This window comes from Strongylocentrotus purpuratus, unplaced genomic scaffold (assembly GCF_000002235.5).
Source record: "Strongylocentrotus purpuratus isolate Spur 01 unplaced genomic scaffold, Spur_5.0 spur5_scaffold_21, whole genome shotgun sequence".
Taxonomy (NCBI): Eukaryota; Metazoa; Echinodermata; class Echinoidea; order Camarodonta; family Strongylocentrotidae; genus Strongylocentrotus; species Strongylocentrotus purpuratus.
Genome location: NW_022145607.1, coordinates 18,749,790 through 18,766,159, shown reverse-complemented (window position 1 = coordinate 18,766,159; position 16,370 = coordinate 18,749,790). Strand labels below are relative to the sequence as shown.

Genomic DNA, 16,370 nt, shown 5'->3' with positions numbered 1-16,370 from the left:
TTTACACAAAATCAAAGCTTGGCTTCACCTAATCATCAAAATCACTAGAAATACGCTGAATTGTACATAATCTGGTTGCTTTAATACTTATAAGCATCGATGCTTTCTCAATATTAATCAGGTAAAACAAACAATCAATCAACAAAATATTACAACCCTGTATCCAAATTTCAGATTGTTCACCATGCAAAAAAATCATAGCGAAAAGTTAGAATACATTTTAGCTTGTGATCTATAATCATTGTTTTTAGAAATTCTTAATTGGCGCTCCTTCTTTGGGGCTTTTTCGTTGTTATTGTAGATTTCGATAGATGTTTGTGAAAGACAATAAATTTGTGACACGATAATAATTGTAACTTGCACTACACCCGAGGGTTGGGGCTAACATTGCGCTATATTACACGCCTACTCCATCAGATATCCACACACACACAAAAAGTTCTTAACTGTAACAGGCCTGAAAGAAAGATTAAAAACATATACAATTAGATATGTAAGTACAGCTAAATGTGCTTACAATAGATCTTATAGCTCTTATAGACATTTTTCATGGTTGAAAATATATACTGTTTAGAGTGAAGCAAACAGACAAGAAATAGTATCACAATAAAAGCTCGTTTGAATATATTATTTGAAAGTTATCTCTTTTTTTACACAATATAATAAAAACATCTTTTATTTTACAGAAATACAAATACAAATCTTAAGTAAATTTGAGATGATAAATGAACATGTAGATACAAAATGATGTAATCAATAGAAAGTACAACGTAAACCCCACAATTTCTTTTGGAAACTCAGGTTTGATCGATCTTTGAAGAGGGTATGACTGCTGTGTTAGTGTAGTGCACTGCATAACAATACCAGATAATAAACTTTTACCTACAAAGTACATAAAACAGGGACTATTCTTCACTCGGCTTTAATAATAAATCCTCCCACAGTTTTAATCTATTTATTATTCATGATATTCATTCACACAACTGGTATATAATGGGTATTATATCATACCTTAGATATCTATCATACTAAATTTTGTTAACATAGAATCATAATACATGATACATAGATATATAAAGTTTCACTGTTCATAATTGACAATTTTACCCAAAAATATTTGCATCAGGACGTTCAAAAATATGACAAACATATACAAATATAAAAAGACTAAATATTATGGTAATATAAATCTTCTTAATAAAACTTTCATTTTTTCCCCTAGCTCTGCATATGACATATAAAGGACATAAGGTTTTCATAGTTACAACATCGCTTGAGACTATTTATACAATCTTTAGAGTGTAGGAAAAAGAATAAAACTTTAAGGAAGAAACTGACAGAGAATTTGTTCAACAATTAGAAAGAAAAAATACTGGAAATGGAAGGGAAAAGGGGGGAAAAGTTTACAAAATGAACAAGGAGAAGAGGTGTTAACTCTGTATTAAAGAATATAAGTGAGTGCTCTTTTGGCTTCAAACTGACGCTATTATCTTTGAAATACATATGGTTCATTTGTACAGATTGTGCACATATAACCTCTTTCTACCAAACAAGTTTTGTGCAAAATATTTACTTGAACAGTGACTTCTTTACACACATCCTTGAAACTGCAACATGTTTCTTTATCAAGTGTATTCCTGACAATGGTAATGGAAAGATGTATTCGATCTTAGTTTATACATCAGTTACATTCGTAGGAATATATATTTTGTTATAAGTTTAATAATTATCCTTATTAATTCTCTATAAAGGATTGTAGTTTTAATATTCCACAACCTGATTACCGTACAGATGACAGGCAAGATTGAAGATAAAGAGTTATTGAAAGATATCAAATTTCTATTTAAAAAATCTGAGTTTCCCAATATTTGCAATTGCTAGAGGCTTAAGGTCAAGACTCTTATCATTTCAAGGTTATCCAATGACAACAAGGCAACAGTGAGATGTAAAGTTGATAGGTTAGAGGAGAATGTTCATATATTATTTTCATTCGATGCATAGAGATTTGTGAATACATGCACAGTTCATTTCTTTCTTGGACGATATAAATACTGACAATTACTTAGCATGATTGTGTTGTATACACTAAAATATGATAGGATACATCCATGATTCTATATATCACATAACTATCTCGATGCATATGATTGAAAAAATATACATGCGAAATATGTTATTACACAAAAATATACACTATACAATACATTTCAAAATTATTCTTACTTTTTACAAATAGTCAAAGAACAAATATAGCATTATCATTACAGGGCACCATCTGTTTCACCTCCTATTCTAGGGACATATGTGACCAAGCACTAATCAGTGCAACAGACTATCAACATGTATACACAGGTTTAAATGCCATAATTATAAAACATGATCATCTTAATAAATGGCTGACATGATTCAGATAAAGAGATCCAAAATACACACAGACGCTGGTATTTTTGTTATATCAACATTATCTCTGTACATTTGGATAAATTTAGGACCAATCTAAACTCAACAAAAAACAAGTATTGGTATAATACTTTGGCATATTTGGAAATGTTGCTGTCTAAGTATCATTTCTACTTACCATGGGTATGGAAAGAAAGAATTTACTTTGTAAAAATTTGATCTCAAAGCAGGCCTGTCTCAAAGCAAGACTATTTTTTTTGGAAGTATTCATATGGAAAGTTGGCAATAACTAGGATGAGATTTGGCCATGTACATGTAAGTATCAGGAATGACTACACTGGAATACAGGGAAATATTGGCGAACTTCAATTTATCATGCAAGGAATGACAGTGTTTAATAGCACCGGGGTCCAGATAACTTGAATAGCACTAGGACAAACTCGGCATGGTGCATTAATCAGGTATTAAGAATTCAGTGCCAGATGCACATAATTATATGTCTTGTTTACCCAGGGTAGCCTCATCAGTATTCTCCTGTTGTTGTTGTTGTCAGGTCCCTGTTATCACAGGACCACTATTAATAGCATTAAAAGTCATATGTTGTGGAATTTCACATGATGATATTTCTACCATAACCTCTTTACTATTTACCCAATTCCTATCCAATTATTTTGTTTAAGTTGTGTATCACGTACTCAATTTAAAATTTGAAACTAAACATTCACATATGTGTTGATGATATATTCAGATCTCTGAACTACATGTACATGTAACAAGTTTTTGCAAAGTCTGAGATGTCCCTAGTGCAAAGTTGGCCCAGAGCTGTAAGTGCTTCTCTTGGACTTTAGGCATGTTTATATTCAAGCTAGAAACAAATTGCAGGCATATTGATATGATTGAGATAAATGTAAATTGATTATATAAAAAAACAGAATTCCTGAGCATATCACAGTTTATATTATAATCCAAAGTATCATGTAACATTCGTGCCTCCTAAAAAAATTGGGGTCGGGAAGAAAAATATCAATTAAAGTTTCAAAGTTTTGGCTAAACAATAATTCCTGAGTAATATTACATATACTTGTGCCTCATCTTGAATATTCTAATATTTGTTCATTTGCTGTTCTGGTTACTTTCAATCGGTTTATGCCTATCACATTAAGTGATACTCAATCTACATATTGAAACAAGGAGAAAGAAAATCAATGGATGAACGTTTTTGATTCATTATACGACCATCATACTCTGGTAGCTGGATTAATGTAAATGTTAAGCGTAAAATCAATATCAAAATGTTAATCATACAGACCTACAGTGTATGGCAAAAAAGTTATCCTACAGACTATTTGTATCAAAAAATTGATAGAAAAGTCTGCCCCATGGGATCCTTAAGTCAACCAATGCCTGAGAAAAAGTAGTTCTTGTATCAATGACTTGTCAGATCTTAACGATAACAATCAATTGTTACCTAATCCTGACGAGACACAAGGGACCCAATCAATGAAGACTACACTCACTGATAATTCTCTATTCTCCAATGTTCTCGACAGAGTCTGCCTCACCTAGCGTCAGGTTGCCGTTGTCCAGGATCAACTGCAGCATCCTCTCCATCTTATCGTTCTGTGACTTAACCTGTTTCATCCTCCACTTGAGGTTCGCTACCGTGTCGCTGATGACCTCCTGCTGCGCCCCGATCTCCGCTAACTCACCCTACGATAGGAAACAAAAGAACATTAGAAGATACAGTGAAACCTGTCTATAAAGACCATCCAAGGGAGAGAAAAGAGGTCTTTATAGGCAGGTGGTTGTTATGTACAGGTTCCTTTAATACATGTTTCATTGCGAAACCATTTTTAAGGGGGAAAAAAGTGGTCTTTGTAGACAGGTGGTCACTAAAGCAGGTTTGACTGTATTTTGAATATAAAAAGGTTTTGCACTTGCAAAACTCACCCTATGATAACAAACAAAATCATAGTGGAATGTAATTTGAACGAAAAGAAGGTTTGGCAAGTATTAAAACTTTAGTTAGTACAAAATCTTCAGAGGCAAAAAAAAGTTATAACTTTCCCTTTTATTTAGCAATAATTAATTATCACATAGATACATTTATGTTGGGCACATATCAATCCCAGGGGATTCTCAAGACACCTACCAAGGACTAGTAGTACCCTGGATTTAGCCAAGACACTCAAAGCATTAAAAATATAAATTCCTATCGGGTACCCATTTACTACACCTGGGTGGAGAGTGGCAAGTGTAAATTAATGAAGATTGATTTACATTGTGGAATAACTTAGATAAAATATCAGTAATAATAAAATAATTGGATAGCAAATTTGTGCAGATTATATAAAATAAACAATGATAATAGTAATGGCAGCAAGGGTTCTGCTTTAATAGTGACCTACCTTTTCTGGGTTTAGAGCAGTTTCGATAGCTTCAGTGAGAACAAAGTCATAATCTCCCCTCAATGAAGCATAGATTCTGCTGAACATACTGGTAGCAAATCGATTGGGGTAGATTCTCTTTGTCTTGATGATGTAACGCCTCCAGATAAAGGACGGTAAGGCTTCTTGTACATCCATGGCCAGATCAACCTAGGAAATGACATTGAAAGGTTTACAATCATAAAGTTATCAGGATAAATATCATTAAGTGCATGTATAGTTGCAATTAAAGTTAATACTTTTTTTATTGTCTTACTAATTATTTCCAGGTACAATCTTCTAAGAGAAAAAGTATTGCACTCACTTAAAACTTTAGCGATTAACTAATGGTTATTTGTCTATGTTAACAATGTAGTTCGTAATTTACTGGTATATAAATGTCAGAGTCTTATGTTTCGCAAATGACTTCTGCCACAAAAAAGAAACATAGTCAAAGTAGTACAGTACTCTCTTAATTTATAAGACTTATTTCTAAGTGTGAAGGGTAGTAGTACTACTACTTCTTTCATTTTTTTTCTTTTGAATTCCATTTCAACTACAATATAAATCATAAAATATGAGAGCGTATTTTAAACAATCTAGGCAACACATACAGATATCATCACATGCAATGACTTTACCGAATTGCTGGATTTGAGCATATCCGCCATCTCCGGATTGGTGCCGGTACTGATATAGCTGGATAAACTAGGTTGAAATTCAATAATCATTATAACTCTCTTACCTGCATAGCAAGTCTCTGTAATTTGGCTTGTTCCTGAACCTCCTTGATGTCATCTACTGCCAGACCAACCTGGGAGAGAATGAAAAGAAACAAAAGAATAATGAAAAGATCCAATATACACTACCCTATGCTGTATCTATATATTCCCACAGGAATATTCATAGTGCAGAAATAAAGTGCATTTCAATAATATCATTTGCATTTTATTTATTTCCAATAAAATAAAATAAAATACATGGGATTACATTGTACATAGTGAAACAATGAAACTTAACAATTTATAATTGTAATTGTAATTGTAATCGTTCTACAGTGTACAACAGGCATTGAAAACAGGTTGGTCATGGAGAGGACTGCTGAAAAGCTGGGCTTGTAGATTGCATCCCCTTATCGTGTATCAATAATATTAAGAGAATGCACAAATAATAAATGTGTGTGTCTCTCTCTCTCCAGAACCCCTGGTTTAACATACAACCCCATTCACCTGCTATGCATAATAGCATCTCTATAGTTGGAATCCACTTTGCATACACTGACTGTTGCTATGTCTGGCAATTCTCTGACCAGCTTTTGGATTTGTTCAAGAAGCATGCATGATTAGACAACAGGTCTATTAATTCAAAGTGACGTCATAAATCCCAAATATTTGTGAATCGATTCATAGTGGATTGGGGGAGGGGGTTATATTCATCCTTGCATGCATCTTGATGTTGTGCATAATTAAGTGTTGACTTATAACCAATTAATTACTGATTTCTCGTATTCCCTTAGACTTTATACGAGGGCCACCTGGTTCCCGTAGAAAATGGCCTGAATTCAAGTGTGTTTCAGACCAAGAATTGTCTGAACCTTGGTCTGAAATGCATCGTAACCTAGGTTTGTCGACAAACCTCCTCTGTGAATTCGGGCCAATGGATTCATGACCAAGATAGCACTGACATCAGAATTTTAATTACTGATCTGTACACAAACATGTAAGCCAATGCTGCCACATGATTGACTCTAAATAGATACTCTCCACCAACACAGATCTCTACACGTGGGACTCACCAGTAAGTTCATGATGATGATTGACATGATGACCACGAAGACCACGAAGATGATGTAGGTGATCTCCTGGTAGTAGACGTGGCCAACGAAGTCCTCCTGATTGGTCAGATCAACCTCGGTCAGATAGTCTTGGGTGTGGAAGATGGAATCAAACTCAAACTCACCGATCATCATGACGAAGGTCTTTACCAGGGAGTACTCTACACGGTTGAATGGAGACTGCAAACAAAGAAATCAAACAAAGAGGATGTATTATCCCAGTAATAGTATACAAATAATACACAGCAGTGAGGGCATTAATAAGAATTACCCACACAAGGTACCTTTGGAACAGTCTAACATGCCTGAGGCGATAGGTGTTTGGACTGAGGGTGTTTGAACTGTTTCAAAGATAACGAGTGTGGGTTATTTTACTAATGCCCGAACAAAATGATGTGTATCATTTGTTTGATAAGGTGATGTTTCATTTCTTTTATAAATGTTACGTGTTAGGCAAAATAAATGCCTGGTCACGTGTACGCTCTCAACCAATCATTTGATTAAGATCCGCTTCATCATCTTATTAACACCATAAACACTTCTGTGCTTTCCTTGCCTCTCTGTATGGTCGCTTATTAGCGCATGCGCAATAAATTCTACTGCACGGCAAGTCCGAGCTAGTCTGTCTCATATTCTACTGCGGTGACCCCATTTAAAATTGAAGATTATCTTTTTATTGTATGGAGTATATAAAGTGAAACAAATATATACGGTGTCAATGATAATATAATAATAATAAAAACAATATTCCATGTTTATCTAGGGCTTAATTCGACGATGTCTCTAAGCGCTTTACAGATATATTATTAACTCGGTCATCGGATTTAGGCTTGCCCGCACACAATGTATGCACATTCTCCACCCCCGCCACAGTCTGACGACTTATCCACTAGACCACAACACCTCTATGGAATGACATACCTGATTCATAAGGAGAGCGTAGAAGGCCAGTGCAAAGGCAATGATGAAGAGGATGAACAAAACCACAAAGTTGGCAAAGGTCTTCAAGATATCTGAAATGATCAAGATAAAAAATCAGGGTAAAAATTCATTAAAATTAAATAAAAGCTCATATCAATGTTAATACTGAACACCTGCATGAATTTCAGTGACAATTTCAATTCCTATCATTATCATTTGAGTAAAGGGTACACTAGACCACAAAGCTTATCAGAATTTGATCATTATTATGCTGTGGGAATTCAGTCCATTATTATTTTTGTTCCAAGGGAAATCCCCCTCTATAACATCAATTTTTTTTCTCAAAAAGGAAAAACAATCATTTATAAACCCATCATCTTTATTTCTTTGAATTCAAATTAAGCTGTGGGTAATTTGATTTTTGATCAAAGAAACTATTAAGGGCTAGTCACTATCAATGACAACGATGAGTTCTAGATAGAAATTCACCTGTAAACATGACAACGTAGATGCCGAGCTGAGGAAACTTTCTGATGAAGAGAATAAGGTTGATCCAAGCTAGGAAGATACCTGCAGCACCACACTGCCACTGCCATGCCTGTGTGGTAAAATCATGAAATAATAAAAACAGTTTCAAGATTCAAATCATCTGGGAGAGGGGGGGGGGGGGGGGGGGGACTAATATTTCATTGCGATCCCATACTAAATATATCATAATCCTTTCATTGGCTCGTGAATGTATGCAAGCTTTCAGTTCACAGCAATGGCATCTTGATACCCCTGTCACACCGAGAAGACCGACACCAATCTACTGCTCTTGGCCATTTGGGGTAATTTTAATTTTTTTTCTTGTCCTTTCTATGCTGTCACAATTTTTCAATTTTTTATCATAAGTGAACTTTAGACAGCTAATATTTGACCTGTGATGATTCGTTAATTTGTTTTGTTTTGGTCATGAAATATCTCCAATGAGGGAAGAGAACTTTACAACATAGGTATTTATTTCTGTTTTGGGAAGTATGTGTAGCAATTCGTAGCTAAAAACATATAGCTGAACAATGTTTTCATTTGGGGGGGGGGGGAATGGGCTGGATTTGCTGCCCATTGCATGGAAAGGGTAACGTGAAATGCCTTCGAGATGATTGCTAACTGCATATGCTGGCATTTTAGGTGACAGTGCAAGTTTTTGCTCAACGAAGGAGGGATTAGACCTCTCTGCAAGGTCACTGACAGGTGGTTATCTCATCAAATCAGCTCTAAATTAACATAAGAAAAAAAGGATCATGGGGGACCAATGGTCACCGATTAGGCATTGTTTGTTATATAGAGGGCGCAAGGAGCTATAAGTAGTGCAGTGGGGCTTTAATAGGAGTAGAAGGAATGGTGGAATACTTGCCTCTCTAACCCTTATTTCGCCCGCGCCATCTCCGTAAGGGTACAAGTATGGACTGACAGGTGCTACGAAGAGAATAGCCAGACCGTAGACGCACCATTCCAGCAGGTTCTCAAAGCCCAGGTAGTTCAATTTCTGATGATAGATCTGAACAACCTGGAATAAAAACGTCACAACAGGCAAGGACAAGTGTAAGCAAAATAATAACATCCAAATTAGATCACAATTATGTTGAATATTTATCATCATTGTATTTATTTACGTTTACTATATAATTATACGGACTTTCAAAATCTCAGATATTGTACAAAAATCCTCATTAACATGTTATGACTGCGAGGATTTAAAATGGATTGTTAATGTGGTGCCAGCCACTGAGAAGTTTATCCCAAATCTAAACTAAAACCCAACTCTATATCTTTGGCGAGATGAAACCTGTGGCAAATTGTCTCTGGAGCAAATGTGAGATCACCTTGAATTAGACTTACCTCTCTCAGTAGATTTATCCCAGCAAGTGCTATGATGAGCCAGTGACCAATCTCCCCAAAGACGAAGAACGTTGCATTGCTGTACGACTCCATCCAGCGCACCTCTCCATCAAAGTTGAAGACGACCTTGGCGTCCGCCGTGATGTTGTAGTAGAACGGTGGAGGGTTGACCACCAGGTAGCCGGTGAAGAAGGTCAGGAAACAGAGGTAGAAGAGGAGGGAGGAGTAGTAGAAGAACCGACCGTAGTTGCTCCACTTGTGGTTGAGGAGACTCGTCACCAGGGGGTGTCCTAGCAACTGCTCACGTTTGGATCTCACCTATAAAAGGAAGAACAAAAATGAAGATACAGTGAAACAGGCTTTAGTGACCACCTGTAGAGAAAGACCATGGCCCTCTTGCACAAGGAGCCCAGTAATAAACACCACCTGCCTATAAAGACTGCTCCCCTTGTCTCCCCTGAGAGGTCTTTATATGCAGGATTCATTGTATCATGAACTCCTTCCTGTAGGTCCCTCTACATTACTGCAATCTCTAGAAATAGTATTCCAAGGCAAGTAGGACATCTTAGACAGTCCTTGGAGAAGGATCGGTGAACTTGGATTTCATACTTATTCCAAGTTTTCATGGATTTAATAATGCTCACCACATATGACGTTTGTTAATGAGAAACTAGGGGACTACTCAAACATGCAACACTCTCTTCACATTTCATTCAATGTGGGTCACTAAAGCATGTTATTTCTAGATTTCTCTTATTATTACGTATATAATAATAATTATAAATATTTATACTGCTCATATCCGAATCCATGCTCTCCCGGATATTTCTATTTCTACCCTCTGGACTATCTTTAAAGATGTATCCTCTTTCAAAATAAACTTGCCCCTTGAGATGGATCCAACCCCTACATCTCCAATGGGAAAACCCAATCTTCTTATTCAAGGTACTATAGGATGGAACTTACCATTATGACAAGAGGGTGGTTTTTTCTTATGGTTTCAGCACGGGTGGTGTATGGTGTTGCACTGTCCCTTAGTTGGCCATTGTCTTGGAATGGCGAGTCTGAACCTTCTGACCCATTATCAGATAAGTTGTCTGTTTGGATTCAAGTCAACAATACAAATAACAATTATTTTAATATCGATTTAACCCTATTTAGCCCGGGGGGGGGGGGGGGCTTGAGAAGCCCCCCCCTCGACATTTTTCGCGATAATTTTTTAATGCAAGAAAATCTTGCACTGAAATTTTGTGACTTTTTTCTTTCGAGTCTTGCGCAACTTTTGAAAGAAATTTTTCGAAAATCGGACCTACCATTACAAAGGCACGTGTCCTTTTGTCTTCGCATGTCAGCCCGAAAATCGCTCATTTTTGTGATTTGTGTACAAAACATATGGAAATCTCATTTTTCAAATAAAGAGGTAAAACATTGGTTATTTGGTCTTGTTTAGATTTTAGGTGTTTATTTTGGGGTCAAAATAGTTGAGTTATAGTTGGAAATGAAATAAAACAACAAAAACAATAAAATACATAAGTTAAAAAAACAAAGAAATACATAAGAAATTATCAAAACAATAGATAACATAAGGAATAACCCTGGTTTTTCAAATTTTTGTGTTGTATTATTATTCCAAATGGTCTAACAAATATATGTAGTGAGAAAGAATGCTTATATGTAAATATGAATAATGTCTGATTTATGGGCAAAAATGTGAATTTAATGACCTTATTTGCATAAATTACCATAAATATGCAAATGAGTGAATTTTTCAAAAAAATTGAAATTACCATAGTATTCTATACACTTCACTTAACATGTATGCAAATTTTCGCGGCGATCGGGCGTTTCACGGCCGAGATCATAGGGGGGGGGGGGCCTTAGAAGCCCCCCCCCCCCCCCGGGCTATGCAGTTTCAAAATAGCCCGGGCTAAATAGGGTTAGGTTAAAGGGATTGGGTATCTTTGTCTCAGATTCTAAACAAAATCCTGGATTTACATATACCTGTAGCTCATGCTGCAATCATGATTATAAACCTTTAGGTTAGTCAGAAATCCCATGACGTTTACAAGCCTATTGCCTGTCTGCTATCAAGATATTTATCCAGATCTTAGATTTAAGTACAGAATTAACATAATTCTAATAGATTTAAATAATTTTTATGAATATTCCTTTTTGAATATGATTTTCTTTTTACATTGCTTGCATAATGTACATGGCAGGGGTATAATTATATTGTATTGTGTTGGTTTATTGGGATAAAAATCATCGAAAATGCAGCTACATGTAAGAGCTGGAGTTGTTCAATTTACACAGTAAAAAGTACATGGCATGAAATCACATTGAAAATTCATTAAAAGATATTTAAACTGAACAAATGTTGTGTCTATATGCAAGTGAGTTAAAAAGATTCATTGTTTATATAAAATTGCCATTTGTTTTAAGTAAAACAGAAATCTTAATAATACTATACATGTTTATTGCAACAATGACAAGTATGTATGGCCCATTAAAGGGACTTTGTAACATTGTTCAGATGAGAGATAGTGGTGCTAAGGTAGTGACTTCAATGCTAGAATTACAATTAAAGATAATGTGAAAATTTGAGCGAAAACGGACCATTATTCATGGTACAAATTGGGAAAAAGTGATCCGATCGATTCCTTAATTCTCCCAACTATATTATTACAATTTAATTACATTTTACGTGAAAGGAAATCTCACAAAGCAATAAAATGGCTCTACATTCCATTCCAGACATTTAAGTGTTGACAGATTTTTTATGGCCTGTTTTTATGTCTTTTTTTCATGGAAAAACGGTTGGGAAAATTAAAAAATGTTTGGGAGAATTTCGATTCAGAAGCGCCACACATCGACGCCCGTTCGAAAACCCGTAGAACTTTGTTTAAAATCTTCATATTGCGTGAATTAATTTCGGATTTGGGGCATCGTAGTTGGATAATCCATACATACAAACATAATTTTACGTGCTTTGCATCCTGATTCAACCGATTTGTGAAATCAACCATCACAATGTTACTAAGTATCTTTAAGACTGAGAAAGATTGTGATTGTGATATCACATGTACATCAGAACATTACGTAATTGTGCATACATTGTTGTGCACATATAAACATTTTAACTTACTAGGGGTTAATATATGATTATACATGCACATCTATATCTACACAAATCATATTCAAAATAAATTAACATAAATTTACTAAATTTAAGCTTATCTAGACACATTGCACAAGAGACAGTTACAATTAAAAGAACAGTTACTAGTTCACACAGCACTCAGCAAATAAAGATAAAAATGCTCAAATTAACTTGACTAAAAATTTCTACCATGCTAATTTCATTATTTATTTAAAAAAAGTTAATGAATAAACATCACAACTTAGTGCCTTGTATGCAGAAGCAACAGGTGAACAGCTAAATGGGGGGGGGGGTGTAAAGGATGGGATGAAATCTATATTTAAAAGTCATATCAAAAATCATATCAGAACATTCCAAGTTGACTTATAATTGCCAAATAATCAATCTGTTTTGAAATTTAACTTTACATTAAACTTGGTTACTTTGGATAGCTTCCGAGTAACAAGATCCTTTGTTTTAATATATCTCTGATATAGTGGAATTTAAGCAAAAGTCACAGGGTATACTACCGGAATGTCCCATTTGCAGGCCCAAAAAACGAAAAGGTTAAATTCGAACGGCATTTGAAAGATAATACAATTTAGAACTTCCCTCAAAATGAAAGGGCTTGAAAATGTGTTTTAGTGGGAAAATAACAACCATTAGTTATTGAATCGACTTGAGTGACTGCAATCCATTTTAATAGTACCGAATGGTTGTACTTTTTGTGCTGCGCAAAGATTCAATCTGTTTATTTTGGCCATTATAAGTAGTGGGTTATTGATGTAGACAAATGATCATGTACCTGTTACAGCTCATTTTATGTATGTTGGTAGCAAAGAAAAAAAAGTCAGTCAGTCACTCAATAGTGTCTGACAGTGAAGTCTACGTAAACAGGATTCCTTGCACAATTTGAATAATAGGACACTGCTAAGTCTTACATTTCACAGATAGGACATACGTGACATATTCATAATTCCTGGAAATTTCTACAGAATTTGATGTTGGCTGCAAATGGGACATAGTACCTTTAATAAACAAGTTTCACTGTGTTACAATGACACATAATTAATGGAGTGTAAGTGCACACTGTCTACAAGAAATGATTTAAAGTGACAATACAATATGAGAATGTTAAGCAGATATTAAGATAACATTTAACTCTTCATTATTAAGCAGCACATGTCTCAAACACAAGATCTTACCTTTACCAAAGTGACCTTAATTTTTTGAAAGCATTTAGGTAATTTAGCATTTTTATAGAGAAAAGATTTAATAAAAAATGGATGAAAATATATAGCTTACAAAATTATATCCATTAGCAACACCAATTATGTTCTTGCCTTTATAATCCATCTCCATATTCATGCATAATTATTTTGTGAGCTGTTTAATTTTTTTTTTTAATCAGCGAAAAAAATAAATGTCAATTTGAACTTTAAATAATGCAAAGGAAGGAAAATACAATAGGTTCAGCTTTTAATGCACAATATATCCTTTTCTTGTTCCCATGCATATCATATTACAAGGTACAGGCAGCATTCCCTTTTCATTGCAGAATAATATAAGAAAAATCATGAAGAGGATAATAAAAGAGAAATCACGAAGAGAATAATTTATACATGCTGCAGACATCATAAGGTGATGCAACTAGTATACAACCATTTTGAAATATTATTGAGAATCAAGCCAATCGGAGCAACATTGAATTCTCATTTCTGCTTAAACTCTTTGAGGGCTGGGGGCTGGCGACTACAGAGCTAATTTCAATCAAACGAATGTCAAGTTGGACTTCCACTTTAATCTCTCTATAGGCATTCTTCTGCCTAAAATGATGATAAATTGACCATTTGGAAAATAACACTTGTACAAATGACCCCAAGATCCTCAGATCTTTTCAACAAGGATAAGTCACACTTTGTGCATTTTAGAAAAATCACTGCCAGAGTGATGGTGGTGCTTCACGAATACCTATTGTTTGCCCTCTTGAAAAGCATACTTTCACCTGTCTATCATAGAATGCACCGTCTATTCATAAATGAATACAAATTAAATACTTTGATGTACAGATACCTAGTATTTGTCTAGTTGGCCAAAATGGAATTAAGTCTTTGTGTCACTGACCCCTCTATTATGAGAGTAATCTGTCTCACCTGAGGTATCTTCACCCCATCTGGAGAACATGTCATCCAGGAGCTCGTAATCAACCGTGATGCAGTAGTCCCTGTGTTCCCGGGGTTTGTCGTTCTCAATCATACAGTTGTTGAATACCTTCGCCGCCACCTCTGAAAAGGTGCAAAAATGTTTCATTATATCAAGGTAAAATATTGAGATACAAACTAGTTCATCTGTAGAATAATCAATATGTAGCATTGCATTGCTGACAATTACTGGCCCTAGTATCAACAATGCTTCTTCTATATCATAAACTCCAGATAGCTGCTGACTTTTGTTTTCTAACTCCATCACATGAAAAACAAATCATAATTTATCGCTGTATTAAAGCATTATACCTCTTTATGTCGACATTTTCTATTACTCCTTGGAATTAATATTCCTGTGGAAAAGTAAGACTGTAATAAACAATCATGCCATGAAAATATTTTCAAGGCCTTTTTAAAAATGATTTTCGAATGGGTGTGGAAGCTACTATACAAAATGTTAAAGTTGTATTCACATGGGAGCTACTGTACTCTATTAAATATTCATGCTATATAAGTATCTTACCAGGCATTTTCTTGATGAGTTTTCTCATTGGTGTGGTCCTTTCCATGGTAACGGCATCGATACTCTCAGAATTCAAAGCATCTTTCCACTTTGAATGAGAGATGATCGCCATAGCAACATCCCTGCAAACAGAAAACAAAAATTTACATCGTCCAGTTTAATTCAATTTAATTTCAATTACCGGTATATATTTTCCACATTCCAGTGAGAAAAAAAACATGCAAAATACAGAATGATGTACCTTTCATAAAATAGAAAGGAATACACAAAGAAACAAACACATAAACACAGTCAAATAAAGGACAAAAAGGAAATTGACCTGAAAATGTGATGAACCTTTATGTTAAAGGTAATACAAAGTTTTGGTTTGGGGTCATGAATTTGGTTCAAATGAACATATTGGAAGCATATGCGATCCCACAATATTCAGTGATTGTAGTCGCGGTTGAAATCGAGTTGAAAGTGATGAAATTTTAAATAATAAAGTCTTTATGTTGCATAGCTCCCTCTCAAGGTCAAGAAATTAATTTAGGTTTAAATAATGTTTCTTGACTAAAATCGAACGATTTACTATTCCCTTTTGGAAACTATATATCACAACTGCATATTCTGAGATTTTCATGGTCGCAGCCAAAACTTTGGATGGCCGTATAAGCTATTTGAAATTTATCAAAATTTACCGGGAGCACCGGTAAATTTTTATATTCAATTTTTCTCGAAGGCAGAAGTGTTTTAGGGGCTAATTTTTCTAGTGCTTCTAATACATCCTCAGGAGCATCCGAATATATCAACATTTTAAAGAATCGTTATCCGGCCATTTTCAAAATTTCCCAAAACTTTGTATTACCTTTAATTCTGGTTGCTGTTATAACTTTTTGCACTGTGCCCCCTTCCCCTACCACTTTAAAAAGTCCTGGGGCCTGTTTCACATAGCCTTTTTTTCGATGACAAATGACAAAAATCTGTGACAAATCTCCTGATAACCAATTAGAAGCAAGGATTTCAGTAGCTTATAACAAAAACTATCATTTGTCACAGATGA

The 16,370-nt window shown here is 34.9% G+C and overlaps 1 protein-coding gene across 3 annotated transcripts in view; it reads right to left on the bottom strand.

Annotated features, from left to right (window-relative positions):
* Positions 1 to 60: 60 nt before the first annotated feature.
* Positions 61 to 16,370, bottom strand: part of LOC593338 (transient receptor potential cation channel subfamily A member 1 homolog) — a 48,825-nt gene continuing 32,515 nt past the window's right edge. For 2 of the 3 annotated variants that reach the window (XM_030995239.1, XM_030995238.1), the window contains exons 14-25: positions 15,329 to 15,450; positions 14,755 to 14,886; positions 13,807 to 13,821; positions 10,429 to 10,559; positions 9,463 to 9,780; positions 8,978 to 9,130; positions 8,071 to 8,179; positions 7,582 to 7,673; positions 6,622 to 6,840; positions 5,572 to 5,640; positions 4,809 to 4,997; positions 61 to 4,110 (exon numbers count right to left, since the gene is read on the bottom strand). In XM_030995239.1, the coding sequence (XP_030851099.1) occupies positions 3,928 to 4,110; positions 4,809 to 4,997; positions 5,572 to 5,640; positions 6,622 to 6,840; positions 7,582 to 7,673; positions 8,071 to 8,179; positions 8,978 to 9,130; positions 9,463 to 9,780; positions 10,429 to 10,559; positions 13,807 to 13,821; positions 14,755 to 14,886; positions 15,329 to 15,450 (1,732 nt within the window). In that variant the 3' untranslated portion in view covers positions 61 to 3,927. The remainder of the gene's footprint in view (positions 4,111 to 4,808; positions 4,998 to 5,571; positions 5,641 to 6,621; positions 6,841 to 7,581; positions 7,674 to 8,070; positions 8,180 to 8,977; positions 9,131 to 9,462; positions 9,781 to 10,428; positions 10,560 to 13,806; positions 13,822 to 14,754; positions 14,887 to 15,328; positions 15,451 to 16,370) is intronic. The other variant, XM_030995240.1, reaches the window with a different exon arrangement.